This window comes from Phyllosticta citribraziliensis (genome assembly GCF_038025025.1).
Source record: "Phyllosticta citribraziliensis strain CPC 17464 chromosome Unknown J3D65scaffold_3, whole genome shotgun sequence".
Classification (NCBI taxonomy): domain Eukaryota; kingdom Fungi; phylum Ascomycota; class Dothideomycetes; order Botryosphaeriales; family Phyllostictaceae; genus Phyllosticta; species Phyllosticta citribraziliensis.
The window spans coordinates 1,158,404-1,185,053 of NW_027117340.1; the positions used below are offsets into that span (position 1 = coordinate 1,158,404).

At 54.3% G+C, this 26,650-nt stretch overlaps 12 protein-coding genes and 2 non-coding genes across 14 annotated transcripts; 9 read left to right on the forward strand and 5 right to left on the reverse strand.

Annotated features, from left to right (window-relative positions):
- Positions 1–1,085: 1,085 nt before the first annotated feature.
- On the forward strand, positions 1,086–4,144 carry J3D65DRAFT_549847 (uncharacterized protein; the record flags this gene model as incomplete). The annotated part of the gene is made up of 8 exons (XM_066796973.1): positions 1,086–1,140; positions 1,197–1,241; positions 1,304–1,891; positions 1,945–2,272; positions 2,325–2,611; positions 2,660–3,213; positions 3,267–3,739; positions 3,790–4,144. The coding sequence occupies 8 exons, from the start codon at positions 1,086–1,088 to the stop codon at positions 4,142–4,144; spliced, it is 2,685 nt and encodes an 894-aa protein (XP_066657740.1).
- A 1,986-nt stretch (positions 4,145–6,130) lies between these two features.
- Positions 6,131–7,792, forward strand: J3D65DRAFT_616585 (RNA 3'-terminal phosphate cyclase family protein). The gene has a single exon (XM_066799457.1). The coding sequence runs from the start codon at positions 6,185–6,187 to the stop codon at positions 7,394–7,396; it is 1,212 nt and encodes a 403-aa protein (XP_066657741.1). The 5' UTR covers positions 6,131–6,184; the 3' UTR covers positions 7,397–7,792.
- A 252-nt stretch (positions 7,793–8,044) lies between these two features.
- On the forward strand, positions 8,045–10,332 carry J3D65DRAFT_616586 (RTC4-like domain-containing protein). The gene is made up of 2 exons (XM_066799458.1): positions 8,045–8,996; positions 9,063–10,332. Exons 1-2 carry the CDS (start codon positions 8,486–8,488, stop codon positions 10,112–10,114), a joined length of 1,563 nt encoding a protein of 520 aa, XP_066657742.1. The 5' UTR covers positions 8,045–8,485; the 3' UTR covers positions 10,115–10,332.
- Positions 10,248–11,260, reverse strand: J3D65DRAFT_616590 (upf0136 domain-containing protein). Its single transcript, XM_066799459.1, has 3 exons — positions 11,054–11,260; positions 10,819–10,935; positions 10,248–10,696 (listed from the first exon to the last, which is right to left on the reverse strand). The coding sequence occupies exons 1-3, from the start codon at positions 11,054–11,056 to the stop codon at positions 10,499–10,501; spliced, it is 318 nt and encodes a 105-aa protein (XP_066657743.1). The 5' UTR covers positions 11,057–11,260; the 3' UTR covers positions 10,248–10,498.
- Positions 11,261–11,550: 290 nt separating this feature from the next.
- J3D65DRAFT_665564 (DAD family-domain-containing protein) lies at positions 11,551–12,292 on the forward strand (the record flags this gene model as incomplete). Its single annotated transcript, XM_066802849.1, has 3 exons — positions 11,551–11,856; positions 12,016–12,137; positions 12,226–12,292. The coding sequence occupies 3 exons, from the start codon at positions 11,551–11,553 to the stop codon at positions 12,290–12,292; spliced, it is 495 nt and encodes a 164-aa protein (XP_066657744.1).
- On the reverse strand, positions 12,054–14,446 carry J3D65DRAFT_616593 (aromatic amino acid aminotransferase 1). Its single transcript, XM_066799460.1, has 3 exons — positions 14,088–14,446; positions 12,839–13,986; positions 12,054–12,780 (listed from the first exon to the last, which is right to left on the reverse strand). Exons 1-3 carry the CDS (start codon positions 14,407–14,409, stop codon positions 12,520–12,522), a joined length of 1,731 nt encoding a protein of 576 aa, XP_066657745.1. The 5' UTR covers positions 14,410–14,446; the 3' UTR covers positions 12,054–12,519.
- Positions 14,447–16,096: 1,650 nt separating this feature from the next.
- On the reverse strand, positions 16,097–16,178 carry J3D65DRAFT_t41. The gene has a single exon. It is a non-coding gene; the product is annotated as a tRNA-Ser (tRNA).
- Positions 16,179–16,346: 168 nt separating this feature from the next.
- Positions 16,347–16,428, reverse strand: J3D65DRAFT_t40. Its single transcript has one exon. It is a non-coding gene; the product is annotated as a tRNA-Ser (tRNA).
- A 258-nt stretch (positions 16,429–16,686) lies between these two features.
- Positions 16,687–17,936, forward strand: J3D65DRAFT_616600 (uncharacterized protein). Its single transcript, XM_066799461.1, has 3 exons — positions 16,687–17,183; positions 17,237–17,436; positions 17,487–17,936. The coding sequence occupies exons 1-3, from the start codon at positions 16,827–16,829 to the stop codon at positions 17,659–17,661; spliced, it is 732 nt and encodes a 243-aa protein (XP_066657746.1). The 5' UTR covers positions 16,687–16,826; the 3' UTR covers positions 17,662–17,936.
- Positions 17,937–18,143: 207 nt separating this feature from the next.
- J3D65DRAFT_644664 (uncharacterized protein) lies at positions 18,144–19,289 on the forward strand (the record flags this gene model as incomplete). Its single annotated transcript, XM_066802164.1, has 3 exons — positions 18,144–18,176; positions 18,226–18,984; positions 19,047–19,289. The coding sequence occupies 3 exons, from the start codon at positions 18,144–18,146 to the stop codon at positions 19,287–19,289; spliced, it is 1,035 nt and encodes a 344-aa protein (XP_066657747.1).
- On the forward strand, positions 19,207–20,782 carry J3D65DRAFT_257058 (Alpha/Beta hydrolase protein). Its single transcript, XM_066794835.1, has 2 exons — positions 19,207–19,307; positions 19,357–20,782. The coding sequence occupies exon 2, from the start codon at positions 19,369–19,371 to the stop codon at positions 20,626–20,628; it is 1,260 nt and encodes a 419-aa protein (XP_066657748.1). The 5' UTR covers positions 19,207–19,307; positions 19,357–19,368; the 3' UTR covers positions 20,629–20,782.
- Positions 20,783–21,388: 606 nt separating this feature from the next.
- J3D65DRAFT_691871 (uncharacterized protein) lies at positions 21,389–21,817 on the forward strand (the record flags this gene model as incomplete). Its single annotated transcript, XM_066803925.1, has 1 exon — positions 21,389–21,817. The coding sequence occupies one exon, from the start codon at positions 21,389–21,391 to the stop codon at positions 21,758–21,760; it is 372 nt and encodes a 123-aa protein (XP_066657749.1). The 3' UTR covers positions 21,761–21,817.
- A 328-nt stretch (positions 21,818–22,145) lies between these two features.
- J3D65DRAFT_585217 (kinase-like domain-containing protein) lies at positions 22,146–24,361 on the forward strand. Its single transcript, XM_066797747.1, has 3 exons — positions 22,146–22,350; positions 22,406–23,025; positions 23,071–24,361. Exons 1-3 carry the CDS (start codon positions 22,172–22,174, stop codon positions 24,009–24,011), a joined length of 1,740 nt encoding a protein of 579 aa, XP_066657750.1. The 5' UTR covers positions 22,146–22,171; the 3' UTR covers positions 24,012–24,361.
- A 394-nt stretch (positions 24,362–24,755) lies between these two features.
- J3D65DRAFT_257119 (Decaprenyl diphosphate synthase-like protein) lies at positions 24,756–26,139 on the reverse strand. The gene is made up of 2 exons (XM_066794836.1): positions 25,446–26,139; positions 24,756–25,381 (listed from the first exon to the last, which is right to left on the reverse strand). The coding sequence occupies exons 1-2, from the start codon at positions 25,945–25,947 to the stop codon at positions 24,942–24,944; spliced, it is 942 nt and encodes a 313-aa protein (XP_066657751.1). The 5' UTR covers positions 25,948–26,139; the 3' UTR covers positions 24,756–24,941.
- Between the last annotated feature and the right edge of the window lie 511 nt (positions 26,140–26,650).

Here is a 26,650-nt window from a genome sequence, read left to right on the forward strand (position 1 = left end):
CGGTCATTACCGAAAGAGCGGAAAGGTCGCCTCTATATTGGCGTTCCTGCATTCATGGCGAGGTGGACGACAAGGCTGACGAGTTGGAATCTGACAGCGCATGCATGATTATTTGTGTGGTTGATGGTCGCGAGAGAGAGAGAGAGAGAGAGAGAGAGAGGCATATTCGAGTGGCCGGCGAATCGGCATTGTGGAGGCGTGGTGTGGGGCGTCAGGTCTCTCCCCTCCCCTCGGCAGGTTGATGTTGCGGCGCAGCGCGCTGAGCTGAGTCGGGGGGAGGGGGGAGAGAGAGGGAAGAAAAAAAAAAAAAAAAAAAAAGCGACTGTTAGTGATGCTCAGGTAATTCATGCTGCTTGCTTGCTGCAGGCCGACGTGCGTACAGACACAGACAGACAGACAGACAGACAGACAGCGAAGTCGGTCCAAACTTCGTTCCAGTGGCCACCGCCACGCCACCAGGGTTATCGTCCGTCCGTCGACGTTTGAGTTTCCACCGTGCATTTGTGCTTGGCGCCTGACTCTTGTTCGCTGTGAAGGTATCCCCACTCTCTGGTCCAGTCCAGTCGAGTCTCCCTGCCTGCGGATGGAAGCCAGCTTCTCTGTGCCGCTGGACCAGGCGTCTGCGCGCTCCTGATTCCTCGACCTCCGCTCCCCGTTGGCGGCTCCACCCTTCATCTCAATGCGCGTGGATCGCTTGCCGTCGCTTCTCGCTCAGCCCTCCCGTCACATCCTACTTACACGCAACATTCCCGTCACGTCTGCCACAAAGACAAAGCCAGACCCAAGTCCGCCTCCGACTCGACGCGGCTTCGTGGCGGTGATCACTGCTAGTCCCTCGGCCACCCACTCCACTCGTACCTAGCTAGCTGCCCACCGCTTACCGATTGGCGCCCGCCGTCTGCATCTCCTCAGCTTCTCCCGCATTCAGCAATCCTCCGCCGAAAATTCACCTCCGCCTCGCCCTGCCCGCGCCAACCAAGCTCCAGGCCAACGGCGTCGGCCCACGACCTATTTCCAACAACACCGGCCGCTGAGACATGGCCGGCGAGTCCACCGCAAGGCCGCTCCTGCCCCAGATTGCACAGATGCAGAACTTTCCTTTTGCGCCGCCCTCGCTGGCTCCGCGCGAGAACCAGCGCAGTACGCCTGCCCGACTCCATCTGAAAAAATAATTGTCAACTAACCCCAACTGCCAGACTATGTCTTTGTCGATGAGCACAATCGCCACAAGCGCCTCAAGGGTAAGCTCCTCTTGTCCCCTCTCCTTTATTGCCGCGTGCCCTGGCTCACCAAAATCCCCCAGTTATGCGCGCTTGTGAGGGATGTAGAAGACGCAAAATCAAGTGCGATGCTGCCACCACCAATTCGTGGCCCTGCGGAGCTTGCGTCCGTCTCAAGCTCACCTGCGTTCCGCCAACTGTGAGCTACGAAAACAAGGACCTCGCTTCGGGCTCTCAAACGTACGAAGGGAGCCATGACCAGCAAGATCAGACTTCATCTTTCCACAGCGTACCCCTTCCCAGCGACTATCCAAGGCACCACTCGATTGCGCATCCGGGAATGGCTGGCGATGTCGGCCCAACCTTGGGGCACCCCATTCAAGCGACGTACGCGGATGCTGCTCGCATCTACCAAACCGCACCCTACGCCATGCAGGCTCCCCCGACCCAGGAGAACATGCACTATGGAGCGATGCAACCAACTCCGCTCCCGAGCTCTGAGCAACTCAAGTACCAGCATCAACCAATGCAATCTCAGACCATGTATCCGCTCCAGCAGCCCGCGCCCATGGCAGCTCCGGCGGAGCCTGAACCTGTGTGGCGAAACAACCTCGAGACCTCACAGCTCACCGACGCTCTGGGAGAACTCAAGATTGACCACACAGCCGTCGGTAAGCCTCAATTTCGAATTTCCTTGTTTTGTGCCAGTTCTGATTTGCAAAAGCGCCCTACATCGCCAACCAGAAGAAGTCCTTGGCAAATGCTCCGGCAGTTGAGGAATACGAAGTGCAGCTTCCCGAGGACCACAATCCCGACATGACAATCAGGATTCCACCAGACATGATGCCGTCTGATCAGCAAGCTCTCGAATATTTCGACTACTTCTTCAACAATATCCATCCTTACGCTCCGGTCGTTAATCGTCACTTTTTCTACCAACAATGGAACACCAACCGTCAAGCAATCTCGCCCCTGATTTTGGAAGCCATCTTTGCTTGCGCATCTCTGATGCTCGGAGACCAACACCAGGGAAACAAGTGGCTTGCGCTCATGTCGAGTCAGTATTTTGATTCTAATTGGAAGAGACTGGAGAGCTGACTTGAGAACAGAGCACGAGGAAAGCTTCAAAGATGTCCCTCGACTGAGCACCATCCAGGCCATGATTCTTGGCCTCAAGGCCCGCGAGGCTGTTCCAAAGCGCGGCTATTTTTACCGGTCATGGATGACCGTAGTCAACTGCGTGGTCATGGGCAAGGATCTCGACTTGGACACTCACTTTGAGCAGCATCAGATGGGCAAGCCCTGCGGGTCTTCCTCTCAAGAATGCATCACCAAGACAAGAGTATGGCACCTTCTTTTCCAACTCGAGGTCATGGTTGGTGGTCCTCAGGGTAAGTTTAAGCACATTCTATTTGTCCAGCGCTTGCTAATGGACCTAGGACGCACGGATTTTGGGGTTCAGGAAGACACTGTTGATTTCAACGTTCCACGCCCCATGTCAAGCCAGGACGACGTGGAGAACACCCTTTCTCGTCAGTTTGCCTACATGTTGCGAATCGTCAAAAACGTCAAAAAGACGACCGTACTCCATGGAACCCTGAGAAAGAAGACCAAGGATTGGGCGGTTGACCCGGAATTCGTGCAACTCAACGAAGGCTACGCCGCGTGGCTGCGAGACCTCCCGCGCGATTTACAGATTGGATATCCTGAAGATGGCTCGGCCCCGTGGATTCCTTCGCACTATCTTGCAAACATGCACAGCTACCACTACCTGGGAATCATCATGCACCACAGGCCGCAACTACATTTTTACCATGAGAATTTCAACCCCGTGTGGAAGCAGCACATGCTCCTGTGCTACTCTGCAGCCAAGAGCATGTGCCGGCTCCAGGAGGCCATTCTTCACAACTACGGTCTACCTGGACTGCTTTGCATGCAACGTGGCATCAGCTTCACGATTTATGCGGTGCTGACCTGCACCATGCTCCACCTGGTAAGTTGATGGCGACGTCCTGAAATCATTTCGGGTTCCTAATTCTGTCGTAGGTTGCTATCACTTCGCCAGACCCAGAGCTCAACAGCGATGCCCGGGATTACTTTGTACGCCACATGCGTATTCTGGAGCAATGCATGTCAAGCTGGCCCATGCCGGAGGTGCAAGCGCAAGTCAACAACCTGCGAGAGGCCTTTTCTGCGGACACGGCCAAACCATTCGAGCTCAAGCCATCATTCCCGTTCGGCAGCCCCTCCGTCCACAACAACCCGAGTCCGATCAGCGACGGTGGCTACCGTCACCGAGGCTCCGCCCAAGATCCTTCCCTCGAGCAACCAGGTCAAGTCAACTATACTACCCATCCTATTTCGCCACCGATCTCGTCGAGCGACTCGGACCCCAAGGCTGACTCTCCCGTAGGAGTCCAGTCGCTGGTCATGATGGCTGCGGGTCAAAGGCAACCTCAACCACAGGCATCAATGCAACCCCAGGAGCCCGTTCAATGGAATCCGGGTAGGATCTTCGAGTCAGTATACATTCGTTCTCATTTGAAAGTTTCTGCTAACTGGCCTTCAGTCAATGGAATGCAGCCTTTGGTACGCCCCCTCCAAATACAGCATCCCACACCTCTCCTCCTCTAAAACCGGCGCCGATAGGATCATCCTACGAGCTCCGGACACCACAGCAAGAAACACAACAGCCAAACTTCTATCAAGCTTCCAGTGTCTCGCCGCACACCCAGCAAGTTCCAAACATGGCAACGCAATTACCACCGCCAGTATCCTATTCGGCTCCAACTCAACCTTATGTCACACCGAGCATGTGGCAAGATGTCGTTGCCAGCTCATTTAGCGATGGCTCCTTGAAGCGGAGGTGGAACGACTATGGGTCGCACGGCATCATGGACCAAGTGTCGAAAAGATCCAGGTGAACGGAATGAAGCTATTGCTTCGCCACAAAGGTTTCAACCACATCGATCGACCAAGTGGCACCATTCAAACGTCAGCGCACCGCCAATATCCGCATCCCACCCGCTTCAAGAAGGAGGCGACCCGCGGAATCCAATCCGAGCGCCAACAGGCCGTACTCGTGCGATCCGCTTACTCGACTTTGATCCGTCACATCACGGCAAGATTGTCTCACAACGCCTCATGAAGCTTCATTTCGGATACTCGAGCATTCAAACTCAACCAAGACGAGGTCCCAGTACTTTGACTACGACACATGCAAGATTGAGAAGAGAGACTGCCAATGCTGGCATCTGTGGCAAGGCTAGTGATTGGCGTCCTTGATCCATTACATTGCGACCTGTAACTATTTCGCCACGCATTTTGGCGCCGAAGGTTTCGGTTGAAAAGTCCCGCAAAAACGATTCATCGGACAATACCGCTTAGGAGTAACAAGGGATAGGCTTGGGTAGGTAGATGGTTTGTCGTTATACTTCCTCTGCCCAATGGGCAGCAGCATGTTTTTCAGATTTGAGATCTTTGGGTTGCGGACTTTCGGAGTCGGAGTCGGCGTCGGCGTGGTAGAGGTGCAAGGGAAACAGAAGACGGCCACACTCAAGATGCATGTCGAGTCTTTTTTTCGGTTCAGAATTTTTTGAGTTTTTTCCTTGCTCGGCTTCGCGTGCACAAAGAATGCGGATCAAACCGCCAAAGTGTCCAGCCCTTTGCACACCGTTTGTACAGCATCTATCAGCATTACGTTATACTCGTACCTCGTTTCGATCTTGTTTGCTACATAGACCCCAGCCAGCGGGAAGGCGTATGTGGACCGCAAGGGGCTCTGATCTGACATGGTTCATTGGTCTCGAGTGGGGGTTGTTTGTTTCTACTCCTAGCCAGCAATAGCACCGTGGCGGCAGAACATGGCACTCCTTGGCTGCTGCTAGGGCCCGGACCGTACATACGGCTGCAGGTTCTTTTTTTGTGCGTTGACTATACCCCTTCATCCGCAAATGGAAAGTTTGATCAACCAGAAATGAGCCACAAACGATGCAAGACGAATTCCCATTGGTCTATATGCAGAGCTGCCTGACGTCACTTGTCAGTCTACGGTGGCTAGCGTTGGAGCACTCGAACTTGGGTATTCGGAGTTTGGGTCCTCCCGTCCGTCAGGGAGGCTTAGACAAGGTTAAACTGTGCCCATTGCACGCGGACCGTCCGCAGCTAAGTTTTTCTCGATTGCAGCCGAGGTGCCCGTCTGGCCGGTCCCTTGACGCTGGGTGGCGGCCACGGCGACCCCGGCCGCGGGCGGTCAAACCGTCTGTCTGGCCTCAACGGCGGCTCTTTCGGACATGGAGGCCCTGGGTATATCGATTCAGCTCCCAAACTGACAAATGATTAGAAATTCCCCGCGTCGGCCTCATTGATTTTGCGCCGTTGAGTGGCTGATGCCCTGGCTGATCTGCTCGGACCCGCGTCGTTGGCATGGCCGACACCTGCTCATGGTCGTGATGGCAAACGCGCGCGACGTCGCTTTCAATCTGGAGGCAATAAAGTCATTTTGATAGCCGGACTATTTTTACAGCTGCGTCCGCATGTCGTTTCTTTTTCCGCGCCAGCAGCAATTTCCGATGAGCCTGAACAGCCACCAATCGAAGTGACGCGTCTGGCCGCTGTCAGATGGTGACGAATTTCCAGATGTAGTTCGGGCTTTGAATTGTGCAACTGCGGCTCAAGAATGCCCCGAGCAGCACTTTGTGTTGCTCGAGCATCTCGGCATCGTCATGGACAGCTTGGACAGCCAATAATTAGTAAAACACTGTTCTGGCTGTGGTGTACTGAGAAACAAAGCGTCTCTATTCATCCCTGTCAGCTTCCTAAAACGGAAACAAGCATTACCTGACCGCCCGCGATTCTGCCGCCACTTTTTTGACTTTTGCGCCGCGTCTTCTTTTCGCAACACCATATCGCAACCCCTCACCATCTTTTGACCCTCCGTCACACTGCGAGTCGAGCCGGGCGCCATGGCAGACGCGCAAACTCAGCCACCCCTCAAATTCACGGGCGCCAAATACCTCACCCAACGCCTTGTCCTTGCAACCCTCACCGGCCGTCCCATCCGCATTTCCCAGATTCGCAGCAAGCACGCCAACCCCGGCCTGCTCCCGCACGAAGTCTCGTTCATCCGGCTCCTTGATTCGATCACCAATGGCTCCACGATTGAATTCTCGTATACGGGAACCACGCTAGTCTACCGGCCTGGTCTCATCACTGGCTGTGCGCCGGGCCACGGTGCCAACATCCACGGTGTCATCAAACATGAAATCCCGAGAGAGTGTACGCGCGGCGTCGCCTACTATCTCATCCCGCTCTGCCTCCTAGCGCCCTTTTCCAAAGAAAAGATCAATGTCTTGTTCTCGGGACCCGGCGTCATTACCTCGTCAACACCAACAGGCGACGTGTCGGCCGACACGGTGCGCACCGCCATACTTCCGCTGTACCGCCAATTCGGTATCCTGGCCAACATGGAGCTGAGAATCTTGCGGCGGTCGAATCCGGGGCCCGGCGGACGCGGCGGTGGCGGCGAGGTCCAGCTGCTCTTCGGGCACCAGGTGCGACTTCCAAAGACCATCCACACACTTGCTCCCGGCCGTGTCAAGCAGATTCGTGGCGTGGCGTACGCGACGGGTGTCACCGGTGCCAACAACGCGCGCATGATCGAGACCGCTCGTGGCGTCTTGAACGAGTTCGTCCCTGACACTTATATCTTCTCCGACGTGAGCTCGGCGCCGCTCGTGCCCGCGCCGACAAACGACAACCCGAGCGCCAAGAAAAAGATTGGCGTGGGCTTTGGTATAAGTCTGGTCGCTGAGACGTCGACGGGCGCGCTATTCTCAGCCGACGTAGCCAGCCCGCCGCAGGGAGGCGAGCCGCCGGAGGACGTGGGCCGCAAGTGCGCCTACCAGCTGCTGGATAACATTGCCACGGGCGGCTGCGTGTCGAAGCTTGCGGCGCCGACAGTGTTGACGCTCATGGCCATGGGCTCCGAGGACGTAGGCCGGTTGCAGATGGGCAGAGACGTTGTGGGCAGCGAAGAGATTATCCAACTAGGACGAGACTTGAGGGCGTTGGGAGGCACAGGTTGGGGGTTGAGGGACGCGGGCAATGAGGAGGGGGACATTGTTGTCAGTGTCGTGGGACGGGGGGTCGGCAATGTTGGCAGGAAGATTGCATGAGATGTGATGTTTTGGTTTGTATGCATATACGGATGGACGGATGGCAGACAGGCGTTAGGCGGATGGGAAAAAGCCCTTGCATTGAATATACCCTGCTTCTTTTTTTGGTTCCTCCACAATCCTAGATTACTCGTCCATGAAGGCTTGAGGCATGTGAACCTGATCGCACGCGAAAGCGGGCAAGGACATATCCGTTGTTGATTGGAATTGGCGGGAGGTTGAGCTTTCCTCCATGAGACCCATACTCGCATCATGAGTTTTGCGATTCATCGCGCGTGGTGGTAGATGACATTGAAGCTGCACGAGAGAACCTGGAACTTAGATCAGGGGGTGCTCTTCGAGGGACAGGGTGGATTCAGACATTGGTAAAAATTGGAGGGCGGGTTCAGTATTTTGGTCGAAATGAGAGTGTGGATTTTGTAACTTTTTCACAATTGAGGGTGGATTCAGAAATTTTTTCAAAATTGCAAGATGGATTCAATCCAGATGGATGGTGTTGTCTTGGTGAAAGTTGCATCGATACATGTATGTACTGGTGCTGCTTAATTCAATGAATTTACGCGCAAATTCACCGAATTTGTGCACAAAATGAGGGCGCGAAACACGCTTTCGCGGCGCGTGTCGGCGGCGCGTCTTCCACGCCTTACTCACCAACCCAACCAACCCGCACGCCTGCACGCCTGCTCGCCCGCATTCGTCGACAGGTTGGAAGTGGGACATTGGCGCCTCTTGGTCTGTCTGTTGCTGGCAGGTAAATTGAGTTACGGCCAGAGAAGAGCAGTCACCCAGCTCCGTCACTCCAGCCGCGCGAGCCGTGGCTTCACCCCGCCTCTTACAGAATCAACCTGGCGGAGTTTTCTCCCAGTCTTTTCCGCTACTCTGCCAAACGAAGCTGCGTCGCGGGCAGTTCGCCTCGCCGCATTTCCGTCGCTGGCTAGATCCCGCCTCCCTGGCGTCCTCACCCACCATCCTGGAGCCGAGACATTGGATTGGAGCTAGGTACCTTACAGTACCTTACCTAAGTACCTGCATTCGGCTAGTAGCAGAAAGAAAGTGAGGCAGGTGCAGACTGCGGAACGGCTGCCGAACATGGACTTGCAGTACAAACCGAGGCGCGTCGGCCTAAGCAGAACAAACGCGCCCGCCGCCACGACCTCCAAACAACCATCAACAAACGTTGCTTCCTCACCGCAGAAACGGTCATCTTCTTCAACCGCGCAGCCAGCACGGCGAGAGCTGACGCAGGCTGAAATCGAAGCTGATCCTGCCAGTTCACCCGGCGAGGAGGAGGACGAGGATGAATCGCCCAAGATGAAGCGATACAGCGAGATGCTGAGACCAAACCAGACGCCGCTCAAAGCCCCACGGGTGACGCCAAGGAAAGATGGTCCGAAAGATTCGGTTGTTACCAGCGGGACCAAGGCCAGCCTGAAGAGATTGTCGGAGAATGACTTCGACATGGAATTTGGTGACCCCAAAGCAAACAAGAAGAGCAAAGGCTACGGTTCCAAGGACAACTCCAGTCGCCCAAACAGTAAACCAACTTTCTCACGACCAGAGAATTTCCATGCGCAGCCAAAGAGGGGCATCAATGGCAAGAGTAAGTGAATCCAGCACTGCGAACCCTTCTACTTCTCTTTCACTGAAGACTTATATCTTAATACAGGTGGCGCGAAACGTGACGAGGATACCAGCGACTCAGACGCAGAATCGCAATCAGCTTCCGCACGTAAACCAGTACTTAACACGATGGATAATTACAAATCTAAATCACCGTCGACACCACAGAGAGCTGGCAAAACCAAGGGCCCAGCCGCCAAACTCCACATCATACATGACCTCGATTCCTTGAGCGCTCCGGTGTCATCATTCGACTCCAACGGCGTCTCGCCCGTAAGATCAATCAAGCTGGAGAACCAAGGAACCCCCAACTCGGATCTGAGCTCGCCGCCATCCTCGGCTCAGTTAGCAGCCGACGAATTGGATCTAGAAGACGAGCTCGAAAACAATACAAATGGCAACTACGATCCTCCTGCCAATTGTCCCATGTGCGGAGATCCAGTGGATGCAGACGAGCTGTCAGACTGGCAGCGCCGCGTGGGGAGAAAGAGCATGCGACTTAGGGACCAAATTCTGTTTTGCGATGCGCATAAGACGGCGGCAGCGCGCCAGGAATATCATGTTCACGGCTACCCAGAAATTGATTTCAAAGAGCTGCCCGCACGCATCGCGCACTTCCGCAACGACATAATCGGCATTCTGCAAGAGACAAGGCCCTCGCACTTTCGAGAACGCCTCAACGGTGCAATATCCGAGGGCCGGGGTCGCACACTTGCCGCAGTGCATAGGGAAAAACAGATGCACGGCATGACAACCGGATACTACGGGCCACGCGGACGGCGAATCATGGAGGAGTGGCTGTCCACCAACATGGCAGACGCCATCCGGGAGCGCGCCGGTAGCGACAAGCTGATAGGCTTCAAGACTGTTTCGGGGTTTGTACAAGAAGTTCTTGTGCCCGAGCTTTCCACGTGGCTAGTGATGGAAGACATGCGCCAGAGTGAGGACGGTGAAGAAACTGGCGAGGCGAGAGCCAGAGAAATATTGGGAGAAAGCGCCGCGATTGGGGAAATAGTAAATGCGATCAAAGAGGAAGAGGTCGCGAGTGCTTCTTTGCTCAAAGAGATCAAGGTGGACGACGACGGCGAGGACTACTGAGGTTGTTGTCGGCCATGCCCGCCGCCCCCTAGTATTTTTTCTTCGACATAGCGGCATGTAAGGCGCTGGTTTGGCGTTGGGGCTCTGCTTCTGGTTTTTGCGGTGGGATACGGCGATCTTGTTGTCCTTTGCTCTGTCGCATATTTCTTGAATGGAGAATCAGGTGACAATAGGTGATTCGGGAATCTCAAAGAAAAGCTCAAGTATTTCCATATCAGGGTCAAAGACGCGAACAAAACCTCACAATTTTCCCGCCTCGAGATCAAACAAACACAACCAGGCAACTCAGCCCTTAATCCTCTCTGCGTCGCACCCTTTTTGTTTTCTCAGTCCCCCTCCGCATTTACACATCTTTCAATTCTTGTGTCTTCCCTTTCAACCATTCTATCTCGTCCTGTTCGCGTACGCCATGCCAAAGTTGAACAAGCCGTAGGTAGCCAGCAAGCTCAGACCAATGGGCAGGGGCTTGGCCGTCTTGATGGCGCGCGGGATGCTCGAGCCGGCCAGCACGACCGACGCCAGCAGCGCCAGCTCTACGCCATACGGCTGGCGGTTGGCGATGCGGTAGCCGCCGAGACCGTACTGTTCCCACACCATTCGTCAGTCTACTATTTCTTGTTCGGGGAGTGTGGGGTTTCGAAGGTGAAAATTCGAGGATTCGAGGGGGGAGAGTAGGAGGTAGTTTGGAGAGGGGGCGGACGAACCAGCGAGCCAACCGTCAGTCCGGCAGCGATGGACGGGATCGAGCCGGTGCGCGCGTAGCCCGTTATGCCGCCGCCGGCGGTCAGGGTGGCGAGGACGTAGGCGATGGTTTCGAGGCTCTGGGGGCACGCGACAGGTTGTTAGCTTCTGAGAACAGTAACAGGTGGGCTGAGCGAAGTAGATGGTCGCAGAGGATGGGTTCAAGGTGGGACGCGGGGCAGGTCGTGTGCGCCATACCATGGTGTGTTTGTTGCGCGGGGGTGCAGCGAGAATTGGAGAGTCAATTGGCTTCGATGCTTCCGGTGCGGATTCTTTGTCGCGCAGAGAAGATGGAGTGAAGACTGAGAGGAGATGTTGTAGCTGACATATAGCTCAGCCCGGAGCGTTCGAGAGCCTCGGGTCCGCTCGCTCTATGACGCTCAGGTCCCGATCGCAGCTCCGTCCCGTCCCCCGCCCGCGGCGGAACTCCTGCCCAGCCAAGCTTTTCCGCCGCCTCTCTCACCGCTGAGCGGAGCACTACCTGTCGGGTACTATGGGCGGGCGCCGCGCATACACCTGGCCCGAGCTCCCAAGGTGTCTCCGTCCAACTGGCCTCAATCCAAGCTACGGAACATAACCACCAGCAATCTTCACCACCACAACTGTGAGGGCACCAATTCGACACCACCTTGCCTTCAGTCCCGCCAGCCGTCGTCTAGCATCCTCCTGCTTTCTCTCCCTCTCGTCCCTCGACCATGCCGCCCCGCAAACAAGCCACGAGTCCCGCCGCGGCACCTCCCTCCGCCGCCGCAGCCACGTCCGGCTTCCCCAGCGCCGCGGGCTCCAACGCTGCTCCTCCTTCTACGGCGACCAAGGCGGCGAGCTCTGCGTCTGGACAGGCAAAGATCCAGGGCAACGACGCGCAGGCCATTGCTGCGGGCATCTGGCGCAACTACCAGGCCAAGACGGACCAGCGCACCAAGCTCCTCGATGTCTTCATGGCGTTTCTGGTTGTCGTGGGCGCGCTGCAATTCATCTACTGCGTTATCGGGGGCAACTACGTAAGTCGAGTCTTTCTCGTGGGGATTTGGGTTGAGAAGGGTGTGGCCGAGAAGGGAGGATCGAATGGGATGGATGGATGGATGGATGGATGGAAAGGCAACATTGGGGACAGCAAGATCTTTGTGCTGGATTCGAGCGCTAACTGGTGTTTCCGACAGCCCTTCAACGCTTTCCTCTCCGGCTTTTCGGCCACCGTCGGCCAGTTTGTGCTCACGGCGAGCTTGCGTATCCAGACCAACCCGGAAAACAAGGCAGACTTTGAGAGCATCTCGCACGAGCGGTACGTTACACTTGGAAGAAGAGGCCCTCCTGTCCATCGGACATTTTGGCCCGAGACCCCGACAACGGCTGACGCAGCTTCCTTGCAGTGCCTTCGCAGATTACATCTTCGGCAGCGTGATTCTGCACTTTTTCTGCGTCAACTTCATCAACTAGATATCCCCGTCACTGTTTCTTCCTTCCGACGTCACGACCTTGTATCCCCAAAAAAGTAGTCAAATTTCCAATTCTATGCAACACACTTGCCAACCGAATCTATTTATCCAAAAGGGTACCAAGCGCTCAGGTCAAAAAATCATGCGTAAAATGGCGACTGCTCATGAGTCATTGGAAGCATCCAAATGCTGTACATCGCTTAAATCTTTTCAAGGAAAGATCGAAATTCAGTTCTTGAGCTTGAAGCTCTCCCTGATGGCGTCGCCAAAGCGGTGGATGGCCTCCTGGATTTTGTCGGCCGGAGCGGCAGCGAACGTGGCGCGGAAGAACATGGTGTCGTGGGCGGCGTCGGGCTCGGCGTAGAACCAGCTGCCCTTCATGACGAGCGCGCCGTGTTCGATGATGAGCTGGAAGATATCGTCTTCCAGCTCAGTGAGCGACTTGGTCGACGCGTGAGGGTGCTTGCGCCAGTCGATTTGAAGCCAGTGCTTAGCAGTTGTTAGTGTCGATAATTCTCGAATGGAGGCTCTGTCAAGAATCACTTACGAACATGCCTGCCATGGGCGGCTTCCAGCTCACCACGTCCTTTGGCAGGAACTTGTCGCAGGCCCGGAGCATCACGTCGCGGCGGTGCGTGTACTCCTTGCGAATGTGAATCAGCCAGTCAATGTATCCCGAGTGTCCCCAGTGCTCGTCGAGGAGCTTGAACAGGATCAACTGGCTCATGCCGCTCGGGCCCTGCGTCGACACGTCCGCGTGCTTCGAGTACCGCTCTACGATCTGCTGGGCGCCCGTGATCCAGCCAACTCTGCTGCCCGGCGACACAACCTTGGAGAAGGAATCCATGCGCAGGACGCGACCGTCAACGTCCATGCTCAGCAGCGAGGGGACGATCTCCTTCAAAAACTCGGCGTGGGAGGCTGGCGGCTCCGGCGTGGCGGCGTCCGGACCGCCGTAAGGGTCCATCTGCAGAAAGTAATACGGCTCGTCCTCGAAAATGTAGAGGTCGTGTTTCTGCGCCACCTTGTAGATCTCCCGCCGACGCTCTGCGCCCTGCGTGGCGCCCGTGGGGTTCTGGCCAGAGGGCACAGTGTACAGGACGAACGGCTTACGAGCGCCACCCCTGGCGGCAGAGTCCCAGTTTGTGAGCACCTGGTCTAGGCTATCGGGAAGCAGGCCTTGGTCGTCCATCTTTACGCCTGCGACCTTTACTCCCATTGGCGCTGCCGTCTCGATTGCCGTCGCGAATGTGTAGTCCTCGGACAGGATGTAGTCACCGGGCTGAGTGAAGATGCGCAGCGACATTTCCAGGGCAGAAGTGCTGCCAATGGTCATGTGGCACGCCCAATCAGCGTAGGGAGGGTTGTGGATGAGCTCTGTGTGCTCAGTGACCCAGCGCAGCAATTGCGCCGCGCCGTGACCCTGGCCATAGTTGAAGGCCGTGGCAATGTCGAAAATGCTCTTGTCCTCGGCCAAATCATGCTTGCCTACGTGGACCTTGACGCCCTCCTCCTTGGTCTCTTGCTCACTGTACTTGCCCACGGACGGCATGGTCAAATCGAGGCTGTCGAATGGGAAATACTCGGACGAGGGCAGGCCTCCTCCGAGAGAAATCAGACCGGGCTTGCCCAGGTATTTGGCGGCATTCTTGAGCGAGTTGCCCTTTCGCGACTTGGACTCGGTGCTAATGTAGTCTAGACAGGCCAATTGCGTAGATTAGCATCCGTATCACGCAATGGCCGCTCAATTGCTATGGCAGAGAGACATTGAGAGGCAGGGCGCATTACGGACTTACGATCCCACCTCTTCGCCTTGGGCTTGTGACTGTGCGAGTAGCTCTTGAAGCGCTCGCTGTTTGCGGGGGCCGCGACGCCCCACGTCGACTTCTCAGCCTTCTTGCGGCGGCCCCGAATGTCGTTGATGGGCATGGGAGCCGCCAGCGGATCCGGTAGCGGCACACCCGTGGTGTCGGTAATTGCTTCGACCTCGACGTTGTGGGGGGCCATGGCGGTTGTAGAGTAGCAATTGGATGCGAGGGAACGATGCTGGAGCTGCGAGATGCAAGACAAATGAGGCGCGACGCTAGATATTTGTAAGTGGGATGGACGCGGAGTCATTTGTATGCAAGGGCCTCTTGTCGCAGGGCGCGCGACATGCCCGAGGGAGGGCTGAACGAGATGGTCGCTTATCACCGGTTTACGGCCCGACGAGCTTCTCGAAGCGGCATGGCGCTGATCTGCGCCTGGGATTAGTTCGCTTGTCAGACCTGACCAACCGACCTCATCTCTTCGTCATTACGACAAAAAACCCTGGATTCGTCCATTGCTCTGCAACCCTTTGTGAACAGCTCTCCAGATACTATCGTGTGAGTACTGAGGAAGCATCACTGGCTTACCTCTCATGATGGCGACGCTGCATGCGCATAGCGTCCCCGCTTACCGCATCGACCGGTTTTCGAAGAGCTGCGGCAAGGTGATGACTGCATAGAGTCCAGATGACTCTTCCAGGAACCTCTTTGAATTGTACAAAATCACGCCGGCTCAAAAAGACCAATCCGATGAGCGCACATGGACCAGGCCAAGAAGAGCGATATCGCCCAATGTATGACTTGGGGTCTCTCCCAAGGGAATGCTCTTGATCTGGATTGTCAGTTTCTTGAGTAGGATGCCATCTTCGTGCTGGTTATTTGACACCAGTCGTCTTCATTCAAGCATCTTCTCAAGACTTACAAGGCTTCTGTGCGGGAACTCGTCTCACACAAGACCGGGGTAACAATCAAACGCCCATGAATTCTCACCAACCGACTTTTGTTTGAAAGCTTTGGTATTCCTCACCATCTGGCGAAACATTTCGGCCAGGAGCGACGCGACAGGAATCTGAAGAAAATTCCCAAATGACAGCAGCGAACAAATGATCCGAAAGGTGGACTGATGCTCAACGATCAAGATCCGAAAACTTCTCCTGGGCTCTCCGGCATCCTGGGTTCATCTAGCACATCAGCAGAAACATCTCTCCCGGTCCAATATCAAAACTGGTTCTCGCGTTCTCAAAATTGCAACGACACTGAAAGCTTCGAGCAAGCATACACCCCCGCGATCTCTGTCGGTAGACAATCCGTTGCTCCTTGTATTCATTCGTATCAGGGGTAATGAGATTTGCCTTCATCAGTTCTTCCGCTCCCAAAAAGTTTCAGTCTCGGCCCTGATGGTTACCACGGATACCGTGGGGAGCTGGGCAGGCGAATATCGCAGCCCGAAATTGCATCCGTACCGTAGCGGCCCGCTCCGCCACGCGCTTACGCCCGCCACGCAGATTATTTCTGCTCGCTTATCTACGTAGCACTGGGAAGATCGGTGCTGGTGAGCGCCCTCTGTCTGCTTCTGGAAATGCCGAGAGCTGACCCGACACAGATGCAGCAGGTAGGCGTATAGCTGTCTCTCGTCCCTTGTTGATCCTCGATTCCTACTCATAGTAGCATACATGGTACCTTCCTCTCCATCTCAATTCTACGACTATCATTCACGCTTTTTTTCGCCGCCCACCGGTGAAGATTATTGCGGACATACATCACTGACACCAAACAGTCCCGGCGCAAAAAGCGAAAATGCAGACAGCTGCAGACAGCCGCAAGCTGAGGCGAGACGCCTTCCGTCTTTATCTTCCGTCTTCGTGCGTTTCATATGGTCCAACAGCTCCTAGAATACCGCAAGCGCGCATCGCCAGCCCCGGGGACGTGCTTCGGTACCACTCTGCAAGATACAGCGAGCAGCAAGAAAGAAAGGCCTTCAAAACGTCTCCAGTCAATAGATTGGCCAGAAATTGAACCTGGGACTTACCGTGGATGCGACTGTAGCCACGGCACGCGTTTCTACTACACCACCAACCCAGTACTACTGTGAGAGCAGCATGTTTACCTGACACACCCACAAAGCCTTACTTTCTCAACCACTCCGCAAACAGGTCTCGCGCTGATTAGGATCCTTGACTTTCCCTTTCCTGAGACTCGCTACCACTCTCTTCTGCAGAGCAAAAAGAAATCAGGTAAAAAGAATCGCAGATTGGCCAGGACTTGAGCCTAGGACTCGCCATGGGCGCGACTGTAGCCACGGCGCATGTTTCCACTACCCCACCAACCCGTTTCGGCTCGTTTTGGCTACATGGCGCAGCACCGACATTCTAAATATAAATCGTCGCTGTCAACAACGCAGTAAAAGGACCGGATGCCCCAAAGTGGGTTTCCGGAGGTGAGAGATCGATCCTCCGCCGGCTTTCATGGCGGCGCCCGACGCACCCACGTGCCAACGTTTTGCCTAATCATCATTTTCCGGCAGCTGTAATGAGTAATGATTGTTGGCCCTGTGTCCAAATGGTCCCGGCTGCTAGCAATGTAGGCTCCACCTTCGTGGAACTCGATTTCCAGGCGTGCGGGGTTGCTGGCAGGGTTGTCGGCAACAGAGAACAGCTCGCTTTGCTTTCGCCAACTCATCTCTCAATTTCTCTGGTGGAAAGCTCAAGAGGTACAGAGTAACAAAATATGGAAGGAAAAGTCGTTGCTATTACTGGTGGTGCTCAAGGCATTGGCTTTGAAACCGCCAAGACGCTGGTCTCGCGTGGGGCCAGGGTATCAATCGGTGATATCGACAAAGCCGAACTCGAGAAGGCTGAGGAGTACTTCAAATCCATTGGTAAAGGAGGAGACACTTTTTTTCAAAGGTTGGATATCACAAATCGACAAAATGTGGACCACTGGATGGACAACACTGTCCAGTGGGCTGGGAAGTTGGACGCCGCCGTCAACTCTGCGGGGAGAAATTGCTCGGAATCTGGTGCGCCAAAGATTGAAGACACTTCGGACGAGCGCTGGGATACACTTCTTCATACCAACCTCTCGGTTCGTTTGGCGTTTCCTGTTTGGCGCAAACGTCTTTGACTGACGGACTCTAGGGCACTTTCTACTCTCTCCGTGCAGAGCTCCGAAACATCAAGGACGGAGGAAGCATCGTCTGCCTCTCCAGCGTTCAAGGTCGGCTCGGGTTCCCAACTTCAGCCGCCTACTCTGCAGCGAAGCACGGCGTCATCGGCCTGGTGAGGAGTGCGGCCAAAGAAAACGGCGCGAGAAATGTGCGCGTCAACGCCGTTGCACCGTATGTCGAACCCAGTCGATTCCAACTCTCGGCGTACTGACTGTGATCAGGGGCGCCATAGACACCAGAATGGTTCAGCTTGAGCACAAGAACGAGATCCAAACGCCCATCAAGCGCATAGGCACGCCTCAAGAGGTTGCAGGCCTCATCGCCTATTTGCTTAGCGACGAGGCTGGCTTCATCACAGGAGCGACGTATTCGATTGACGGCGGTTGGGCATGTTGAAGTGCCTTCAGTGGACTGTGTAGTGCTCAAATCTTCGGGTGCTCATTCTCTTCTAGGATCGTATTCTGGGAGCGAAATTTGATTTGTCGATAGACTTGCTGCAGGGCAATTCCAGGCACGGGACTTCAAGGGTCTCCCTTGCCTTTCCACGAACCAGTCGTCTGTCACTCTAAGACCCTTGAATGTTCCTAGTCTCTGTTCTTTTACTGGGACCGAATGCTTCCATGCAGCACCCATTTTTCACATGCGTTTCGGGGTGGCAGCTCAACATTCAAACTTTTTCTCACCTGTGCCTTCTCGAAGTCGCGAACTGTTCCATACGACAAATGTTCCAATTCCAGGGTACGCGACAACTTTGTCACCAAGCCTCGGAACCAGAGCCTCGGCTATCCCACCCCGCCGTCGATCTCCCGCTTCCCAGATTGCTTTCCACGAGCAGCTAAGGGCGTCCATCTTTGCGCAAAGCTTACAACGCTGTCACCATGAAAGCGATCTTAATAGATCATTGGGTCAAAGTAAGCCGATTTGGGTTCAAAATCTTCACCGTCCTGACTCGACGTGCAGAGTCTCTCCGACCTCAGCGCCTCTACCATTCCGTCTCCTCCATGTGGAACCAACAAGTTGCGCATCCGCGTCACGCACGCCGCCATAACGCACGTCGATCTACTCTACGCTCAAGGCCGCCACCAGAACAACCGCCGTCATGTCAAGCCGCCATTCGTCCTCGGAACTGAGTTTGCCGGCGTTGTGTTGTGCGCTTCCCGCACCTCGTCGTTTCGACCCGGCACCCGCGTTTTTGGCTTCGGCCTCGGCAGCTTCGCAGAGGAGATTTGTGTCGATGAGTTGCAGGTCAAGCCTGTTCCGCAACGGTGGACTAATGCCGAAGCGTGCGCGGTCGGTGGGAGCGCTGCCGTTGCGTATGGGGCGTTAGGAGATGGCTGTGGTCATGTAAGTGCAGGGCAGAGTGTCTTAGTGCTTGGTGCAAGTGGCGGCTTGGGAGTTGCCGCTATCCAAGTGGCGCAAGCGTTAGGAGCGACCGTCGTTGGTGTTGCAGGTGGCTCAGAGAAAGAAGCCGTGGTGAAAAGCTTGGGAGCCAAGTCGGTAAACTACAGGCACGACAAGTGGCAGGAAAAGGTGTTGGAGCTGACAGGAGGCTCTGGGGTGGATGTGATTTTCGATCCGATCGGAGCTGTCGAAGATGGGTTGAAGTGTTTGAAGTATGGCGGGAAGATCCTGGTGATAGGTTTTGCTGCGAGAGAAGGTATCATGGAGAAGGTGAGCATGAACAAAGTCTTGCTCAAGGGCGCGAGCGTGATTGGATATGTAAGTGCACACCTCAACCCTTTCAAGCTTCTCTCCTACTCATGTTCAATTTTCCTCCGCAGCGGTTCGGAGAGCAGTCTCGCCGCAACCCTGCAGCAACTTCCGCCATATGGGAAAGTACTATGGCATTAATATCACAAAACAAGATCCGGCCAGTTGTTTACAAACAAGTCTATGGAGGCTTAGACAGTGTGCCGAAGGCTTTGCAGGATGTTGATGAAAGAAAAATTTGGGGAAGAGCGGTAGTTTCAGTGTCGGAAGAGGACAGTTTAAACGGTACTCGCGGGAGGGCTACACGGCTTTGAGATCGCCATATTTGCGTGGTAAGCACTCTTTTTCCTATTTGGGACATAACCTCATCAATTTTTCCAGACAGACGCCGCAATGATGGCCGAAGCGCTGTTGATAAGCGCCGCTGCGCTGTGCCGCACTTCAAATCAAACAACACTGTCAACAACGACAACCATCATGGGGCTCCTCAAGCTCGCCACGCTGTCCATCATCCTCCCAGCTACATCTTATTTTTGCATTTTGGGCTTGCTGATTGCTTTCCCGAGTCTCCAAACACACGCGTTTTATCTCCACCGCGTATCTCTCACATGGTTCAAAGACCTCAATGTCCCAGAGGCCTTCGGATTCCTCCCAAATCAAGTCAAATCTTTCTCAATACAAACCTCAGACGGCGAGAAGCTCCATGCATGGCATGTTCTTCCACTTGGAGTCTACAGTCGGAATCAAGAGCATCTCCTCGCAGCGCCTTCTGGTTCTGATCTCGCCTTGAAACTCCTTCGAGATGATCCTGAGTCACGTCTTGTGATCTATTTCCATGGTACTGCAGGCTGCCTTGCTTCCGGATGGCGACCTGACAGTTACCGCGGGATATCTTCTGCTTCTCCTGACAAGATTCACGTCTTGACTGCAGACTACCGCGGCTACGGCCAAAGTACGGGGATGCCATCAGAGGATGGCCTTTTGCTCGATGGCATCGCAATGGTCGACTGGGCCATTCACCAAGCGGGAATTCCGGCTTCGCGAATTGTCATTTTCGGGCAATCTTTAGGCACTGCGGTAGCCATCTCCCTCATTCGACACTACGCCTCCGAAATACCAGCGGTCTCCTTCTCTGGCACAGTCCTGGTCGCGTCCTTCTCTGACGTGGCAACTCTGACAGCAACTTATCGGATTGGCGGCGTCATTCCAGTACTCTCACCACTCTCGCGAGTACCACCCCTCCTGGCCTTTTTCAACTCATTTCTCCGGAGCACCTGGATGAGCAAAGACCGTATTGGCGAGTTCATACGGAGAAGTGAAAGCGATGCCATCGCACAAAAATACCACCTCACATTTATTCATGCTGAGGATGACACTGACATCGATTGCCTCCACACCGACGTTTTGTTCTGGCATGCAGTGAATGCAACCAAATCGATAGGCATTGGGTATGAGGAGCTCGAGCACGAGAAACAGCTCATGAAGAAAGAATGGGGTTCAGGGGGCTGGACTGTGGAATGGCGGACGGACAAAGGGCTGATTCGGCAGGAAATGTTGAAGTATGGCGTCCATGACAGGCTCATGGCTTATCCTGCAACGTCGCTTGCAATTTTGAAGGCTTTCCAGGCGACCGATCCTGGATTTGGAAGATAAATTGCACAAGACTTGCGCAAAGCGTCTTGTCGCACATAGAAAAATCTCACGGGTTGATGGAAGCGTTTGGATGCTCCCCATACATACCTATTCGTTTTGATTGATTGACTGCTTCTTATTCAATAATGCGCAAATACTTGATTTTTACAGAAAGACAAGTTTGGCCCCGAACTCAAGCCCACAATCTGCTCCTTCCGCGGTTCTGATATCTTCGTTTGATTGTCCTAGGTCCAAAACAAGACAGCGGTTCCTGAAGCCACGACGATTCCGCGTATAGCTTATGAGAGCTGTGCTGACAGGCAGAGCCTGTTCAGCCTCCAAGAAGCCTGCTGGCGGTCTAACATCTCGTTAGCAATGAATCTTGAATTTTCCCTGCAAATATTGGCATATGGGAAGTCAGAAGACAACTAATTGCTCAAGAATTCTGGTTCTGAATGTCCAAAATCAGGGAAATTACAATTTCGACCAATCCGCAGTGCCAGCACTTGCCCTTGTGTTTCTTGGAAGCTGAATGAAAACGAACAAGCGATACCGCGCGGAGGACGATCCATGTAGAACAAAGAGATGTGGTGTGTGCTAGATCAAGGAACCTGCACTGAACAATGAGGACCAAGTGTCATGCAGACTGCACCTTTCTTAGAGCTCTCTTACTTGTGCGGACGCACTGGTCCTGCCGAACACCATAAATTTGTATAAGAGGGAGCAGAAGTAGCATTATTCATTCAGCATCTTTCACTCACGAACTATTTCTACAGCGAACATGGGTAGTTTCAGGAAGAAGATTTACAATCTGTGTCGCGCTATGGTGGGCGGCACCAACTACAAGAAGCTAACCACGGTAACGGTCGGTCCTGGCATTACTGCACTTCCGAAAGGCGAAACAAAGCTGCTGCAGTGGGGGATTCGACTCGATTTCTCCAGGGAAGTTGATGTCGACGGTGTCATCCATAACGAATTCAAGCTTCAGCCAAACCGTGGGAAGATTGCAGACTTCCTTGCGCGCTGGCGACAGCATCGTGGGGGAACCCATGCTGTAATCGCCACAATTCGCGTCAAAAAGAATGGCACCAAGGATGATGTCCTGAAGGGAATCGAGGAAGGTCTCGACGAGATGGACGAGGACGAGGAGTAGCGCCCACTCCAGCGCTCAACTACCGTACCCAGGTCCCAGAAACTGACTGACTTTTCTTTGTCTTTTCAATACTTACACCCGGTGGCTCAAATTCCTGAGTCAGACTGCTTTCGAATTCAAATTGCACATCAGCTTTCCACCAAATTGTCAAAGGCTTATACGATCCGGATACCAGTAGCTTTTCCAATGATCAGAATTAGCAATTTCCTTGAATGGCACAATACAGCGAGCATGGGCACAGTGGGAAACTCCTCAAACAGAACTCAATTGCATTTGTGTGCAAAGTGAAGTAAAGTGAATGCTGGAAGTACGAGCTGCTGCCGCACATGGTCAGTGCGCACCATTTAGTGTTACCCACCAGGCTTGACAGCTCCAACCTGGACATCTCCACATCTTCTTTGACGAAATTCGATGGCAACGATGAGACTGTTGAGGCAGCAGTCACATTGCCCATGGCGGTGTCTGATCACGTCCACGCGCCAACTGTGGCCTACAGCTAGACTGTTCAGCAAAACAGCGACTCGCTCCTCTGAAGCTCCTGATATTCGCAGTCCCCATTCACTCTTCGAATACACCAAGGGTCGGTTCTTGTGAGTCTCTGCATAGACCTCCAAAGTCGCTGAGATTGCTGACGAGGCTTCGCAGATTCAACGAAAAGTCGCGGCTGTTGGAAAGAACAACGCGCTTCAATGTCACCGAATTCAAATCGCTGGCAGCCAACTCCATCAACCAAAAGCTCGAAGATGTCGTTGGCTTCGAAAAGCTCGCTGATGGAGAATACAACCGGGTCTTCCTCATCACCATGCGCGATGGCTTCAAATTCATTGGGCGCATTCCCTATCCGATGCTGGAGCCGCATGGATTAGCCACCGCCAGTGAAGTCGCGACCATGGACTTTTTGCGACTCCATGGCTTGCCTGTCCCACAAGTCTTCGACTATTCAGCCACTCCAAATAATGCAGCAGGTACCGAATTCGTCTTCATGGAGTTCGTTCCGGGACAACCTCTGGGCGATCTTACTTCCGATTTGGTGCCTCAAGAGGCCAGGCTCGAAATTGTCAAGCAGCTTGTGGAGCTGGAGTCTCGGATTTTCAGCCTGAGATTCCCCGCAAGTGGAAGCTTGTACTACTCGAAAGACATTGAGCATGGTGTGGCGGTCGACTATCACAACCCTCTCGCCAAAGGTAGCTTCTGTGTTGGGCCTGACACTGACATGGACCTCTGGTGGGGAAGACGCTCGGATTTGGCTGTTGATTGCGGCCCTTGTAAGAATCTCTGCTCGCTCACCTGGCAACGCTGACATTGATTAGACTTGGACAACGACGCCATCGTTAGTGCCGGAGCCAGAAAAGAAATTGCGTATTTGAAAGAATTCGCGCGTCCAGTCCACCCTTATTTCCGTGGAAATAAAGAGTTCTACGATTGTCAAAAGCAGGACCCCAAAATGCATCGCAAGCTTCTCGAGAAGTACTTGCAGATTGTGCCACACTTGATTCCCAAAGATTCATCGACAAGGCCAGTACTCAGGCACCGAAATCTGGCTTTGGAAAACATCATGATCTCACTACCGCACAACATCACCAGTCTGATCAATTGGCAAAATTGCTCCATTCGCCCTCTCTTTCTTCAAAGCGGGATTCCAGAGCTCTTTCACGAGTCGGAGTGGCTCGAGGCTGATTGCCTGAACGAGCCCTCGCTACCTGCCGACTTCCAAAACCTGGACAAGGCGAAACAAGCGCGTCAGCAACATATCTTCGAACAGCGCCAAATCCACTACACCTACATCACTGCCACAGAGAAGGCGAATGCGGAGCATATGAGTATCATGAAGATACCAGGAAGTGATGTGCGGCGCAAGCTATGCTTGATCGCTGGCCACCCCTGGTATGGTGATAGCTTCCCCTTGAAGCTCAGTCTGATCCATTTGGGCCGGGTTTGGGACAGGCTTCAAGACAAGAAAGTAGACGCTGTGAAGGTCTTGCCTTTCCAATGGACCGAGGAGGAATGGCAAGCAGCTTTTGCAGTGTTCAAGGAACGTCTCGACGCTCAAAAAGCATTTGCTCTTACTCGCCAAATCATTGGACTGGAGGATCCTGATGGTGAGGTCCCGCCCGACAAATACGAAGAGGTCAAGGCTTGTGCGGATGGCTTCAAGGCTGCTATGTTGGCGGCAGAGGATTCGAAAGAAGAGAAGAGGATCGTTGAAGAGTGCTGGTACTTTGAAGACTTCAATGAGGAAGAGTACAAGTGAGATTGCTCACACTTGATGATCGTGGTTACGAGAAGATGGCAAGGAAGGCGGACGACTTTGCGCCAAAGCAGGCACAAGAAGACTGTGTCGAGTCGATGGGAAGAAGCCAACATTGCTTCAAGACGCCTATACTCGACGTGCGGGTAACGGGAATCAGCGACAGACACCTCCATGCTCGTGGCTGAAGAATCTCGGTGGTCCCTGCGTCGAGGAAAAGCAGCTGGACGGTTTCGAGCCATGCACTTGTTGAATGGAAGATCAGTGTGCAATGCTTCAGCTACTGGAAACAACGACTCCACTCTCAACGCCCTTCGTGGCACATCATGTAGAATAGTCAAGGTAGCAATGAAACTCATCTCCCTCAAACCCTCAACGGCTTTCTTATGCAGAGCCAAATCAGCAGCAGCCATACTCAAACCACTCCCGCACAGCACGAAAAACTCCAAGGATCAGTACAATCGTAGCGTTGCCTCAGGGGGGTATCTATCTGCCTCTACCTGCTGTAGAACGAACGAACGACGCAAAAAAAGCAACCGAGAAATAAGGAGCGCCATCTGATTCACGCTACTCTGAGACGAAGAAAGCGACAAAGGTCCAGATACCGAAGCGCCTCGGGAATGGACGCCGAAATCCAGCTCTTCAGCAAATAAACCGAACGCAGTTTCGCCGATCCATGCAATGTGGGAATATTTTGCTGTCCCACGTGGTTTACCATTTGTTTGATACGCACGCTTGAAAAGATCCATGGCTGCACGGCTCATCGGCCAAAGCGCAACGAGGCATTGGCGTACTTGTGTAGGCCGCGCAGGAAGGTTTGGTAGCCAACGACGGAGGTGTCTGGAGAGTGGCTGAGAACGAAAGTTAGTCGAAAAAGTTCAAGTTCAAGATCAAGGCCAAAGCTTCCCCGGGCCCGCTGGTACAAGGATCCACTTACAATATCTCGGTCAGTCGTACTTGCCACGGAGGGTAGCCCTTCAACTCCACGCGCGGCCCAAACAGAATCAACAGGTCCGGCTCGCCCATGACGCTCTCAGTGATTTCCGCATCAATCAGCTCCATGCTAATGTCGGAGGGCGACAGCTTTCTCTTCTGCGACATTTCCGCAAGTGTCTTCGTAAGATCTACGAGCGTGCTACGCCCGTCCTCGGCGCTGAGCAGGAGAATTGTCAGATGCGAAAGCGGTGCGCGGCCATTCGGATTGGCGTCTGAGGGGGTCGCAGCAGAGTGCTCAGGTGGTGTTGTCGGGGGACTAAAGGAAGGCAGGTTGGGGGCGCGCAAAGAGAGAGTCGGCTTTTTGGAAGGGCCAAAGTAAGACTCGAGGGTGCGAGAGATGCGGCGGTGAGTTGCGGGGAGGTAGTTTTTCAAGATACCTAGACGCGCAGTATTGTTAGTCGACATGTCACTTGTGTAACTTGAAGTGGTGAGGAGCTATACCTGTCTTTTCGTACACACTCAGCGCAGGGATACCGGCGCTGGCACACCAGGCAGCGACTTCACTAATGTCGTTGACAAGGCCTTCAAGGCCAGCTCCGCGCTGTTCATCATCGTTGAAGTCGAGAATGATACTGAGGTGTTTTGGCAGCCTCTGGAGGTGCTTGATGTCTTTTTGTATGAGCTCCGGCGAGCGGTGGTGGTAGTAGAGGGTTGCGAATATGCGGTCGACAATGGCATGGTAAACTATTCTCAGGCGAACATAGACGGAGAAGACGGTCTGGATCAGGGTGTAGAGGATGAAGTGCAGCTGCTGGCGCACAAAGTCGCGCATGGGCTTCTTCTTCATTGGCCTGGAGGGGCGGCGGACTGGCGAGGACGAGGGAGACGGCGTCGCAGTGTTGGGTTCGGAGGGGAGATAGGGCTTGAGGAGCTCTTCGCGCTCTTTGGCGGTCATTTTGTCGGCAGCAGTGGCTGGGGGAGTGCCATTGCGGATTCCCACCATGGTGGAGGAAGCACAGCAGGCGAGCAGGCGGGCAGGCGGGCCTTGTGACGTGGAGCGCAGGAGAGCGGCGAGTGGCAGGGCGTACAGAGCAAAGGAAGCGGAGCGTCTAGGAAGGGTAAAAGGTGGGCGGGATATAAAATGGTGGAGACAAGTGAAGCCTGGAGACTTCGTCAGCGGAGAGGCGGAGTGGAATGTGGAAGGTGGCAGCGACGGCGGACAGGGTTCAGTACAGGGTAAAAAACCGGCTTAGTCAGGTCCCGGGCAAGCCACGGGTGGCGGTGCCTAACCTAACAACAGGATGACCGATGCAATGCAACCGTCGGTCGTCAACAAGTTCGTCGCACCTGGACTGTCGCATGTCCACCACCCGCAAAAAAGTCACCGTGCTGCGCCTCCGTCACAAGCTGCGCGAGGTCCGTCTGCACCCAAGGACTGAGCTGGTGCGCTTTGTGCACAAGCTCAAGGGCATCCTCGTCGCTGTCTTTGTCGGAAACGGCAGCAGCTCGAGCAGACCTGGGCCGTGCGAGCACGATTCCGCGTCCGCCAGGGCTGCTCCATCCCGCCGCCATCATCCTCGCATCATTCGCACCGACTTGCTGTCACCCCCGCGACACACTCCTCCCGGCTACCAGTCCATCCGCTGTGTCACCCCCTCTGAGCTCGAACAGGGCCTTCACGACGACGCTCCCCCCGGCGTCCCTTA